The 14,025-nt window shown below is 44.8% G+C and overlaps 1 protein-coding gene across 1 annotated transcript; it reads right to left on the reverse strand.

Moving 5' to 3' along the window:
• Positions 1-1,882: 1,882 nt before the first annotated feature.
• On the reverse strand, positions 1,883-11,045 carry POMK (protein-O-mannose kinase). The gene is made up of 2 exons (XM_006896975.1): positions 10,764-11,045; positions 1,883-2,653 (listed from the first exon to the last, which is right to left on the reverse strand). The coding sequence occupies exons 1-2, from the start codon at positions 11,043-11,045 to the stop codon at positions 1,883-1,885; spliced, it is 1,053 nt and encodes a 350-aa protein (XP_006897037.1).
• Positions 11,046-14,025: the final 2,980 nt, after the last annotated feature.

Raw genomic sequence — 14,025 nt, forward strand, 5'->3', positions numbered from 1 at the left:
CCTAGGAGAAGGATGTCATGCTTGAAAGGGTGGAGGGGCAGCGCAGGAGGGGAAGACACTCTATGAGGTGGATTGATTCAGTGACTGGGGTAATGGGGGTAGGTGTATTGGAGACAATAAGATTGGCACAGGACAAAGCAGGGTTTAGGGCTGTTGTACATAGGGTCACTATGAGTCACAAGTGACTTGACAGCATATAACGACAACTACAAGTTAAACTACTGTTTTGCTTTAAGACATCAGAAAGTATTTTTTTTTTACATTTTTATTATTATTTTGTGTGTGAGTGTACCGTCAAATCAGATCTGACTGGTACAGGAGGAAATTGTCCCTCCTTCCCCAGCAGAGCATCTGGTGGATTCGAACCGTGCACCTCTGGGATTGTAGTTGCAGCTCCTTGCCACTAGGCCACCAGCGCTCCCCTAGAAGGTATTTTTTTATAGAAGGTTTAAAGATTATCTCAGACCAGTGATTTCTAGGGCTCATCCAACCTCCATGGCTCCACAAAAGTTGCATAATGAGAATTTAAAATTTTGTCCTTTATTTCCCTCTTTTTGATAAGTATTATTCTATAGAATCTTTGAGCAAAATATTCAGTAATGGCATCCAGACATCTAGTTCTGGCCTCATGGCACAGGTTGGAATTATTCATGGAGGTGATAAGCCACACATTCCATAGCCTCCTCCTCTTTGTGTTGCTTTTGACAAATAAACACCAATCATTGTGCCTTAGATGAAGGCTTAGAAGCTTGTAAAACTCCAGGCACTAACCAACTAGAAGTAGAGCAAAACTTTAACAGGCTGATTAATTGGGATGTCACATGAGATTTATAGCCTGAAACCTCCAATTCGAGGAATCAAACCCCATGAGGCTTAGTTGTCCACATGTAGCCTCTACAGCTATTAAAAGCTTTTGAAAGATTCAATTGTGCAATTCAGGCATGGACAGGCTTAACACTTTCTAGGAACTAGTGGCCTAGCACTTGGTATAAATGGTTCACAACAATTCATTTTAGACCCAGAACACTAAGCCAGGTGAGAACTTCACAAGGCAGTAACACAACTCCCCTCACAACTGCTGTTCTAAATAATTCCTTTCCTAACCATTCAAAAGGGAGCCCTGGTGGCCTAGTGGTAAGGAGCTGCGCTACAATCCCTAAGGCATGCAGTTCAAATGCATCAGTTGCTCTGCAGGAGGAAGATGGGCAATCTCTTCCTGTGTGATTAAACTGTCTTTGAAAACCCGCTGGAGGGTCAGCTATGGGCTGATTCTGACTTGATGGAATACGAAACAATGACCATTTTAACTTTAAAGAAATTTCTATTCTATTTCTATTGCTTTAGCTCTTTGGAAAGAAGGTACAAAGGTGTCACGGGGCAGTCATTTTGAATGGTGAGATAACCTCACTGCGACCATGTAAGACACACAGATAGTGATTCCATAAAAGGTTCTTTGGATGATCATATGTTTGTTTAAATACTGTCACTTTAAAATCTGTATATAGATTTCTTAAAAATGTAAGAATTCCATTATTAAAGGAGGTGGAGCCTCTTTTGTGGCTACATATTTGTTACTTCTTCTCAAACCTGGTCAGAGGTACTTTGCATCTTCACCAGGGAGCGACTGAGTTAGAAACGGGAAGCCAGATCTAAACCAGGTCTGGGTTTGATTGTGCTTTGCACCTTCAGCCCAGGATGCCTGAAGAGGCAGAACACACTGAGGTGTGAATGGGGCTGCAGTTCAACTTCAAGCTCAGGGCTAAACTGCACAGCAACAGGACCCCAGGCCCAAGCGAAAACAAACCACCAACCACAATTCCTCTGTGAGAGAAGAGCTGCTTTAATGATCGCATCCCACCCTGACATGCCTTGCTCCCTGGCTCTATAGCATTTCTCTTGTCTGCGCCACAACGGTGTCTCGGAGGAAACTCGAGACCTTCTGGTAGGTGTCCAGGACATCCTGAGCAGTGGGCCTCTCTGCAGGAGTCTGGCTCTTGCACGCCTTATGGATGTCAAACAGATGGAACCGCACCATGTCGCTCCCCTCAACGTGGCCCAGAAGGAAACTGGAGACGTCAGGAATCCTCCAGATGTCGATCTTCTCGTCATAGGGCGGCATGAGGTCATCGTGGAAAGGCAGGTCCTCTCCGTAGGGCCACAGCTGCTCCGGAGCCACAAAATCCCCGTGGAGCTCCCTGTGGCCACACTTCACCAACGTCCGGGAGCTGTGGTTGACCAGGGGCAGCGCATCCAGGTCGTTGGCCACGATGCTGAAGTTGCTCGTCAGCAGGTACTGGGAGAGCGTCTTGGGCAGGTCGTTGGAGTCGCACATGACCAGCGTGCCCAGGGGGCTGTTGTGCAGGTAGCGGATGATGCCGACGTAGTCCATGGCCAGCTGCAGCCTGTGCTGCCAGGTGTTCAGATGCTGATACCTGGAAAGGTTCAGGGCTTCTTCCAGGTTGCTCAAGGAACCTAAGGGGTGGTATTCAGTCAGAAGAGTGTTGTCCTCCTCACAGTAACCGAGCAGCGTGACAACGTGTTTGCTCTGCAGAGATTTCAGCATCTGCAGGCCATGGAGGAAATCATCCTTCATCTCTAGACTGGTGAGCCGTGAGAGGGCCACCTTGCGTTCTTTCCACTCAGACAGGAAGACCTAAAAAAGAGCCAGAGAAAAACTTAAGCTGGAAACTCCTCCCTAAATGAGAGTCATGGGGGCCATGGGGGGACATCCATCTGTAAAAACTCAGGGCAGGAGGAAGGAGGAATGGCTGACTGGTTGCAGAGGATGCTCCTGGAAGGCCAATCAGGGACTGCAGGGTGAACCTGAAGTGAAAAACAGCCTGCCAGTTCCAAACTACTGCAGCACAAAGGGTGGGGAGTGGGCGACTGAGTGACTGGAAGAGTCCAGACCCAAAAATCTCCATAAGTGAGTGGAGGCCAGACCATGACACACAACAATATCACTGATTTAAAATAAAATTAACATCATCATAAACTACAAATAGTATTCTCTTTATGCAAAGAAAAAGTTTTACATGTCCCTGTGGTCTCGTGCTATAGCCAAGTCATTTGAATGCTAACTAAAAGATCAGTGTGCTTAACCCACCAGCTGCTGTGTAGGAGAGCGAGGTGGCAGGCTGCCTCTGTAAAGCTCCCAGCCCTGGAAACACTCTGTGTGGCTCTGCTCTGTTCTACAGGATTGCTGAGAATCAGAATCAACCTGATGGCAGTGGGTGAGAGGCTGTGGTGTCAGCCTAAAAGCTGGCCTTTTTAGCCCTTAGTTAGCCCCTCTGGTATCCAGCTACCGTAACTGCAGACACAAGTCTTGCATATCAGCATGGTCTTGTTAATCATCAACTGAAGCAAGCAATAGAGAGAGAGCACTCTTCACGCTAGAAGGTGCGCGAAAACATCAATACAGCTTCCTGTTACCGCCAGCCTGGACCACTGCTCACCAGCTTGTACAAAAAAACCCAGCCTGCGTACCTACTGTCACCTGAGTAATTCCCGAGGGGTCTGAGTCCCTGGAGGACCTTCTGGCACATCTTTGAACCCACAGGAATTAGAGAAGAATTGGGGAACTGAGTCACAGAGGGAGCTGTTAATAGAAAGTATGGACTTATACAACTGGTTAAGCATTTGGGAGTACGAAGACCCAAGGCCTCTCTAAATAGCCTGCTATTAATCTTTGTTGTTGTCGTGGAAGGTGCATTTTCAGAAACAGTTAATCGCACAAGAGGAGATTGCCCATCCGTCTTCCATGGAGCAGCTGGTGGACTCAAACTTCATGCCTTCAGGATAACAGCACAGTTTTTTGCCACTAAGCCACCAGAGCTCCCTATTCTTAGTAGGCAAATCATAAAAGCAGTGGCCTTTTTATTGCTTCAGCTATAGAAGCAGGAATTGAAATGTTATCTACACACCAGACTTGTCCATCCTCATACAACCTCACAGAAGTTGAGAAAAGTTTAGGGGCAGCACAGTGATTTAAGGAAGACACTCTGATCTCAGCTGAAATTCTCCAAGGGAACGCAGAAGGGGACAGAAGAGCATCCTGCGTAGGCTGGTCCCTCCCACTGAACTGTGTCTCTCTGGACTTCTGCTCCTCCCTCATAAAATAAAGGAGGTGGATGTAAGGGGGAAGAGGGGATTAATCATTGAGTTGTACAATTTGATGGGGGGGTGAGGAAAATGGAAAGAATTTATTCGAATTTGTATTAGAATTTGGTAAATTAATGAAAAGGGGGGAAAAGGATGTGGTCACAGAAAACAGTTATTTACATTGATTATAAAGAGACTTGAATGTCTAAATTTAAAAAAATATACTGAAAGCAATGATATTAAATACATCAAAAGATCTAGGAAAAAAATAAAAGTGTTATTTATAAACTGAGATCTATCTATAGCAAAATGAGAAATTGTTGAGTAAGTTATGGTAGTTTCACTCAATGGGATATTATGTGGTTATCAAAATACACATATTTGTAACATTTGTAACAGATAAATGTAAAATTATAAATTAAAAAGGATACAAAATTATTTACCCAAGACTTTTCCAAATGTATCAAACATGACAAAATACCATTGCAAAGAAATAAAGGAAATATGTTAACATGTCAGTTGTCTTTGCCTCAGTGTTCTGGGTGATGCCCCCCTTTCCCCCCCATCATCCTCTTGGTATTTTTCCAAATTTCTATAATTTATACAACGTTTACAACTCCATTTTAAAAAACTAGCTAGAAACTATGATAATAAAACAATGAAGTGGGCAAGAGGACTTTGAAAATTTCTTCTGGATCTAAGGATGGAGGTTCATTTTACTAAAACACAGGAAACAACTGCTGAGATTAAACTTCCAAAAAAAGAATCCTATTAAAGGGAAATTCTTCCAAAGAGAAATTTCACTATGGATCATGACTTCTATGAAAATTCACTTTTACTTAGCTACTGCATCCACTACAGGTTTCATGAGTAGCTATTTCTTTTTATAATGAATACATTCTGTCCACAGATCCACATCCCCACATACTCCAATCTCTGGATTTGGGGTTAGGATGCATCCATTCCTTAAACTTGCTCCTTGTGAGAGGTCCCCAGTTGTTGAAGATGTTGAGGGAGGCTGTTAGTGCACCCCCAGCAGTAAATGGGAGCGGCCCAACCACTGGCCTCATGACTTCCTCCTCAACCCCACCCTAGGTCATATTCGTTTTTTTGTTTCGTGTCAGTGAAAGATTAAGTATTTAGCAATTTTTTTAAACCCCCACAAGTATTTGCAACTGCTAATGTTAATGTTAGGGACCTCTCTAAAGTACTGAAGAGCAATGGTGTCTCTCTGGAGGCTAAGGTGTGTCTGATACAGACCATGGTCTTCGCAATCACTTGTTATGCATCAGAGAGTTGGACAATGACCAAGGAGGATAGAATTGATGCCTCTGAGCTGTGGTGCTGGAGAAGAGTATTGAGGGTACCATGGACTGCTAGGAAAACAAACAGAATTATGCTGGAGAGGGTTAAACCGGGCTGCTCCTTGGAGGCAAGGATTCTGAGGCTTTGACATATTTAGGTCATTCTGTAAGGAGAGACCGGTCCTTGGAGAAGGATGTTGTGCTTGGGAGGGTGGAGGGCAGGCATAGGAGGGGAAGACCCTCTAGGGAGTGGACTGATTCGGTGACTGGGATAATCGGGATGGGTGTGTCAGAGACAGTGAGATTGGCACAGGACAAAGCAGAGTTTAGGGCTGTTGTACATAGCGTCGCTTTGAGTCGCAAGCGACTTGACGGCACATAACAACAATGTTAATTCTTAGCAAATCAGAGACTATTTTAGTCATTTCCCTGCATTTCTAAATTGCTGACTTTTTAATACTTTCCAGAACTCTTTCCTTTGGAAGAACAGCGAATATACTTTTTTCCTTATAAAATGTAAAATTAATACACAAATACGTTCTTTGATACAAATACAAAATGATATAAAGTATATCTCTACCCTCAAATTGCTTCCCAACCCAACGGAAGTCTTTGTTTTTTGTTTTTTTTGGAAGTCTTTGTTAATATGGTATCCTATTGATCATGTGGCTCCTTGGAGGCAAGGATTCTGAGGCTCCGTCTAACATACTTTGGACATGTTGTGAGGAGAGACCAGTCCTTGGAGAAGAACATCATGCTTGGGAGGGTGGAGGGACAGCACAGGAGGGGAAGGCCCTCTATGAGGTGGATTGATTCGGTGACTGGGATAATTGGGATGGGAGTGTCAGAGACAGTGCGATTGGCACAGGACAGAGCAGAGTTTAGGGCTGTTGTACATAGGGTCGCTATGAGTCGCAAGCAACTCAACAGCACATAACAACAACAACAACAACAACATTGATCATGTCCTCTGCTTTTCAGGGGTTTTTTTTGTGTGTTTTTTAAAATTTTTTTTTTATTATTATTTTGTGTGTGTACCATCAAATCGGATCTGACTGGTACAGGAGGAGATTGTTCCTCCTCCTCCAGCACAGCATCTGGTAGATTCGAACCTCACACCTCTGGGATTGCAGTGCAGCTTCTTGCCACTAGGCCACCAGAGCTGGCCGCTTTTCATGTTGTGTTGTTTTTTTTAAGGAGCTCTGGTGACCTAGTAGTAAGAAACTGTGCTGCAATTCCAAAGGCAGGCGGTTCAAATCCACCAGCTGCTCTGCAGGAGAAGGATGGCCACTCTCTTCCTATGCAATTTACTGCCCTAAAAACCCACTAGAGGGTCAGCTCCAACTTGATGGCACACAACACCAATAATGTATATTTATAAAATAGCATTTTCATTTGCTTTTAAATAAATGAGATTATAACATACATATTGTAATTTCCTTTCTTCATTTTATTGATGCCTTATCAATTCTCTCCAGGGATAAAGAGATATAGATAGATAGGTCAAAGTCATTCTTTTTTCAAAGAAGCCTACTATTTCTCATATGGGTGTACTACCTATGTGGTTACTTAGGTAGAACAGCTTCACTAAGGCTTTAATGAGAATAGTTTTGAAGTTTTTTCCTTTAAAATGAAAACTCAACTCATTCATTATCATTGAGTTAGAACCAACCCAAATCTGGACCTCCAGCCGGTTTCTGAGGCTGTAAATCTTGTGGGAGGACACTGCCTATTTTTCTGTCACAGAGCAGCTGATAGACTCAAACCACCATAGAGGTACCACAATTGGGTCAGAAGCATGACACCCTACAGATGACATCATCAGAGCTCTTATAGAGATACTAAAATACACTGATAGACTGCATGTGATGTGGGAGAAAGGCAGGCTACCTGTCATGTCCAGTGGCTGAGAGACCTGAAAGATGGCACCCCATTCACTGACACGGAGCAGAGCACAGGAAGGGTGGGATCTGTGGGAGAACAGGGGGGCATAGTAAGTTCTGAGAAGCTTTGTAGACATCTAAGTGGAGATTTGGGATAAGCAGCAGAAAGCTCTGGAGGTTAAGGGCAAGGTTTAAGCTGCAGATAAAGCTGTGTGGCTGGACAAGCTCACTGAGGTGCAGGCATAAGCAGAGAAGAAAGGCCCAGGCCCAAGAAGGTGAGGAGGCACACCGGCAAAGGACAGTGCGGAGTGGACACTGAGGTCATGTCATTCTGTAAAAGTACAATGTGGACAGCACCTGCCCTCCAGAGAGCTTCAAAGATTAAACCATCAAACAGGGGTGGGGGTAGGGGGGGAGATTACAGCAGATTATGGTGCCTGGAGAGAGAAGAATGGGAGTATATTTACCAAAGAAACCAGCAAAGTTAGATCAATAATAAGCCTTTGTCTTATGCCCCTTAAAATGTGTTATTTTTGTAATTCTCAAAATATTTCAAGCTTTTCTCAAAAAGCTAGAAGTTCTAGCTGTACTTTGAATGGCTTCGGGCATTGGCAAAAAATAAGGCCCGGAATCCATGGGATAGCGACTGACATATTTCAACTAAGAGCTGCAGCCCTGGACATGTCCATTCCAAGAAATTTGGGGGACAGCTACCTGGCCGACTGACTGGAAGAGAGATCCCTATTTGTTCCCATTCCCAAGAAAGGTGATCTAGCAGAATGGTAAATTAGCAGAAAAATATCATAGATATTCACATGCAAGCAAAATACTGCTGAAGATAATTTACAAATGGCTAGAACAATACATAAGATCCTTGGAACTTCCAGACATTTAAGCCGGATTCACAAGAGGTGATGCTATCAGGGATATCACTGCTGATGTCTGATGTATCCTGGCTAAAAGCAAAGAATACCAGAAGAATTTCTATTTGTGCTTTAGTGACTACGCAAAGGTATTTGACTGTGTGGATCATACATTGAGAAGAATGGCAGTCCAAGAATATAATTGTGTTCATGTGAACTCTATACCTAGAACAAGAAGCTTCTGTGCAAACAGAGTTTAAAATTAAGAAAGGTGTGTGTCAGGGTTGTCTCCATTCGCCATACCTAGTCAATCTGTATGCTGAGCAAACTGTTCCAGAAGCTGGACTCTATGAAGAAGATGGTGGCTTCAGGATCACAGGAAGACTCATCAGTAACCTACATTATGCAGCTGACACAACCTTGCTTGATGGAAGTGAGGAGGACTTGAAGTGCTTGCTGTAGAAGATCAAAGAATACAGTCTTCAATATGGATTGCATCTCAACATTAAGAAAACACAAATTCTCACCATCAGACTGATAGCATGATAGATGGTGAAAAGGCTGAAACTCTCAACAACTTTATCTTACTTGGATCCACAATCAACACCCTTGGTACCAACTATCAGGAGATCAGGAGACATATTGCACTGGGAAAGTCTTCAGTGAGGGACCTCTCCAAATTATTGAGGAGCAATGATATCAGTTTGAGGACTAAGGTGCAGATTCAGGACTTTTCAGTCACTTGCTATGCATCTGAGAACTAGGCAGTGAATATGGGTGAGAGAAGAGGAATAGACGCTATTGAGTTGTGGTGCTACAGAAGAGTACTGAATATCCAATGGACTGCCAAAAGAACAAACAGATATATCTTGGGAAAAGAGCCAGAGTGCTCCTCGGAAGCAAAGATGATAAAGGTTTGTCTCACATACTCTGGGCATGTTGCTAGAGAGGCTATTCATTGTAGAGGGACATCATGCTTGGAAAGGTGGAGGGATGGCAAAAGAAACGAAGTCCCTCAAATAAGTGGACTGATAACAGTTACTGTAGCAATGGGTTTGAAGGTGTTGGAGATTGTGAAGATGGTGAAGGATAGGGCAGGATTCAAACTGTTTGGGATTTATTATCAGGATAGGGCCCCTATGAGCTACATTCCACTGAAGAGGACCTAACATCATCATCATATGCTTAACAGACCACAAAATAGTGTAAACCTAACTTTTATATGTACTGGGGCTGGTGTGATAGCTGCTTTATGAAGTGGTCTGGAACTGACCCAAATGGATTCAACTATGTGGTGTCATGGACTGGTTGGTTAAACTAGTTTTCTTGGCCATATTTTACTTTCACTCTGTGACTGACCCTGAAATGGGGTGTGATGAATTAGTCATCATGGGATTGGTCTGTTTCCCCAGTCTGCCAGGCTTACACTGAGCAAGTGCAGCAGTAGAGGTGGGACTCTCACTACCAGCAAGGATGAGGAAGCAGAGTGCAGCACGCCTCCTTCAGGACAGAGGTTCCCACAGCTGTCTGACTGGAATCTACAGCAGAACAGCAGCAGCCTCGGCAGAAAACCAGAGGTCAACATGGCACAGAGCAGATTTGGGTGTGCCACCTCCTGGAGCCAGAACCAGGGGCCTTTGTCCAAGTTTGCTGGAAGACTGGGCAAGATGAGGCAACTGACAGTACGAAGGTAGTCTGGTACTGAGGGGCTGCAATGCCAACCCAAAGATGCAGATCAAACTCAACAGCTGCTCTAAGAGAGAAAAGGGGGCAGTCTTCTCCCAAGCAAATCACAGCTTCTGAAAATCTGCTGGAGGATCAGCTCCAAGTCTATTCTGGCTTGACGGCACACAACAACAAGAGAACTTTTAACACTAACCTAAGCAATGAGGCTGAAGGTCAAAGGGCCTGTGAGCATGACGGAGAAGCTGTCCTGACTAAGAAACTGCATCCTGTTACTAACCTGTATAGTATCTATCAACTTCCTTAATAAACCCCGTAACTCTTGAGTAAGGTTCTTAAAGCTCTGTGGCCATTGCAATAGATTTTAAACCCAGTAATTGTTGTTATGTGCTGTTGAGTTGCCTCTGACTCATAGTAACCCTAAGTACAACAGCTCTGAAGCCTGCCCTCTCCTGAGCCAGTCTGACTCCGACAAACTTACCCCAACTGCCCCACGTGCTATATCAATCCATCTTATCCAGATTCTTCCTCTCCTGCGCTGACCATCCACCATCCAAGCATGATATCCAGGATCATGGAGGGCATGTCTGACCTTTTCATTTCCTACTGTGAATGTTGTTGACAGGAAAAGTCCTTGTGGAGTTACAGAGATCAGGCTTGGCCATCCCCACACAGTCTACACTCTGTTCAGCCTACAACCCTTGTTCCTGGTTTTGTGTTTCTATAAATCACAAAGCAAAACACTCCTCTCTGTACTTAGTTTGTTTCCTTCTTTTGGATTCTTTTCTTCCCAGGATAAATTCCTAGGTGTGAGATTTCTGGGAAGTACAGAAAACCTTATGACTCTAAACATGCACTGGCAGCCTGGTGTCCCGCAGGGCCACCCCATGTGCACGCTGACAGCGGCGCAGGGTAAAGCAGTAACTTACTCTCTTCACAGCTCCTTCCCCGACACGTTTTAACTGCCTCACTTCCGTCCTCAGCTCCTCACAGGACAGCCAGGGTGAGCAATTTTTCATTGATCCCATTCTGAAGTAACCAAAGGGGCAGTGGCTGGGGTCCGCGGTGGAATGTTGAGGGGAAATAAAGAATCGGTCGAGGCAGAGGTAGAGGACAGCGTTCATGAGCACCATCGCCAGCAGCAGCAGCAAGGCCGGGGGCACCTCCCGGGGGCCGGGGCCCCTCTTACTCTCCTGGGCTTTCTTGTCCATGTTGGTATCTCCTACAATGTCCTAAAATATATAACAAGCAGCAACAGTATCTTACAAAACAGAACAGAACATCAGTTGCCATCAAGTCAATGCCAGCTGATGTGACCGTGTGTGTGTGTGTGTGTGTGTGTGTGTGTAAACAGTTCTCTGTAGGGTTCCCAGTGGCTGACTTTAGGAAGGAGATCACCAGGCCTTCTTGTTAATCTCCTTTAACACTCTAATAAACCTTGCTCAGCAACCTAGCAACATACAAGTGTCTACTGATGAGTCTGCTCTCACATGCACAGTGGTTGCCCACCAAGTCCACTGGGTGGGAACTGAACTTTGGCCTCCTGCATGGAAGGTGAGTGCTCTCTCAATGTACTATAAAACAACACAACGTTTTTAAGACTTTCACTGGTGTAAAAGATGAATGGGGTGGGAGAGGCTGAGGCTGGGAGACTGGTTAGGAGGCCCTGGTACTAACCCACAAGAAGAGCTGACGAATACGTGAACGAGAATCACGGTACTGCATGAGAGAGAGAGAAGTGATACTCGGAATATAGAGCCACGGGAAGGCAGAAACACTCACGCTCTGCTCTAGGGCTGGAGCCAGCATCACTGACTGACTTGTCGGTCGGTGGAGGGATCAAGGAGGTGGGAAGCCATGGGGGGGAGTGAGGTGGGGAACCTGATGACAGGTGCCTGTCACTTGGCGTCCCTGAGCAGCAGTCACTGAACCAGAATGGAACCGGGTCAACACTGCAATGATGGATCTGGCCACACTGGTAGGACCCGTGGGTTAGTGATGTCTTTCTTTTGTTAAATGTCATCAATTTTTAATTCATGGCCATGACAGGTGCAGGACAGAACTGCCCCACAGGGTTTTCTATGCTGTAGCCATCAGGAGTGCAGAATGTAACTTTCTCCCATTCAGCCACTGAGCAGTTTCAAACTGGCAACCTTTTGGCCACCAGAGGAGTGCTTAACTGTTGTGCCACCAGGCCTTCTCTGTAATGTTCAGTAAAAACACTGTGCTCTTGTGTCCGAGAGACCTGCAACGTGAAGAGTTGCCTCACCTTCTAGGGGCGTCTTCCTTCTCCTAGCTCAGGGCTCCATCCAGACGAACCACTCAGGGTCTGGAATCCTTCTGCTACAGAGTACTGAAAAGGTTTTGTTACATAAACATTGTAACTGTGCAAACAGACAGATCCAAAGAGTCCAAATGGTTTCCTTTCCTGGGATCTTCCTGAGTGTCCCCGTGCTCTCGGAGCCTGAAGGGTGTCCTCTGGTCACCTGGCCTCCATCACAGAAGCTGGCAGTTCCTCTGGCTTCAGAGCCCCCCACTTCTCACCAGCTTCTCTGTGGTCCCAACACTCCTCTGTCTCCTTATCTTCTGACCGCTCACTCACACGATGTGCAGTAAACAGCTACTCTGTGGCCAGCTGTGCACTGGGAAGACATCAGTAAATAAACAGATTAAGTTCTTACCCTCTGTAGTTCTTTGGTGACAAATCTAGTGCAGAATACAAGACAAACAAGCAAACAAAAAAAATGTATCACTAAATAATTGTAATGAGGGTTCAAAGACAGAAAATAACAAAATAGGGAACTAATCAGATGAAGCAGTGACAGAGGACATCTTTGGAAAATGGGATATTTATGCTGAGACTGAAGCATGAGGAGCCAGTCATGAGAAGAATGGAGAGGGCACAATGCTTTCATACTTTCTTCCTGCTCATCAAGTTGGGAGAACAGTGATAAAAGACAGACACAAGGTTAACAAGAAACAGTATTTTTCCTAAGGACATTTTGTAACTATAAAGTGTTCTGTCTTCTCTGAAACAGCTCTGATGACAGCTTTCTTTGTTCTCCAAAATCACAGACTATCAGGTTTTGTGGCTTAAAATCAGATTGTAAGGGGAAAAATACTCTGCTTTTGGGAGGATGCTCTGGTGGCCTTGTCTGCAGTGAGGTGCTCTGCTAACCCGGACACTGTTCTTCTCTGGTGTTTTTAACCCATCAATGGCTCTGTAGGAGAAAGAGGAGCAATCTCCTCTGTGCAAATTACAGCCTTGGAAAGTCAATGGAGGGTCTGCTGTGAGTCGGTTATGACTCCACAGCAAAGAGAAGCAGCAGCTCTTGTTTAGAGGACCTGAGTCCCAGAGAAACATCCTTAATTTCCAAACCAGGTGCAGAGCTTCAAAGGAGTTTCTGGAGATGATACTGCAAATCACTCTTAACTTTCCAAGTTAATAATGCAGTTTCCAAGAAAGTAGGACTCTGTGTGTGTGTATACCATAGACTGGATACTGGCTACTTTACAATAGTCCTGATGAGCTCTGAGCTTATCAAAACAGCTTCATTTAAATTTTGTCTAAACTCTACTTTCCCTAAAATTCTATAGCAACTTTCAAGACGTCCCCAAGTTCCAGTGGTGTATGGCCTCCCTGTCGCAGTGGGTCAGGAACTCTGACAGATCATGCGACCTGACACCAGTTAGGCAAGGACACATTCTCTCTTCAAACTTATCTTAGGTGCTTCTCCACCCTCACTCTTGGTGGATAAGCTCCTTTCCTGTCTGTGGGAGGATAATATAAGAGGTGGCGGCAGCACTCACAGAGAACTTCCACACGTGATCCATGCTGGATGCCAGACCCCTGCACAGCTCTTCCCCCCCCCTTTTTTTAACAACCCACAGGGCTCTCCTATCCCCTGGATCAGAGATGGACCCTCCCTACTGAATGGTTACAACTATGTCATCATTTTCCCCATCATTTACCCTGCCTTCTTGATTCTAGTATCCTATCTCTCTGTCTCTTCCCTCTTTGACACAATTCCTTCAAAGAACAGCCATATTCTCAATCTCCACTCCTCTTTCCCCATTCCCTTGAACTCCCTGCTCCTCTACCATACTATCAAAACTGCCAACAGTAACATACACATGGCAAAACAATCAATGTGCAGTGCTGGTTTTGCTGGCCCTACCAAAAAGTAAATA

This window comes from Elephantulus edwardii, unplaced genomic scaffold (assembly GCF_000299155.1).
Source record: "Elephantulus edwardii isolate Elephantulus edwardi_28Jun2011 unplaced genomic scaffold, EleEdw1.0 scaffold00195, whole genome shotgun sequence".
In the NCBI taxonomy this organism is placed as follows: Eukaryota; Metazoa; Chordata; class Mammalia; order Macroscelidea; family Macroscelididae; genus Elephantulus; species Elephantulus edwardii.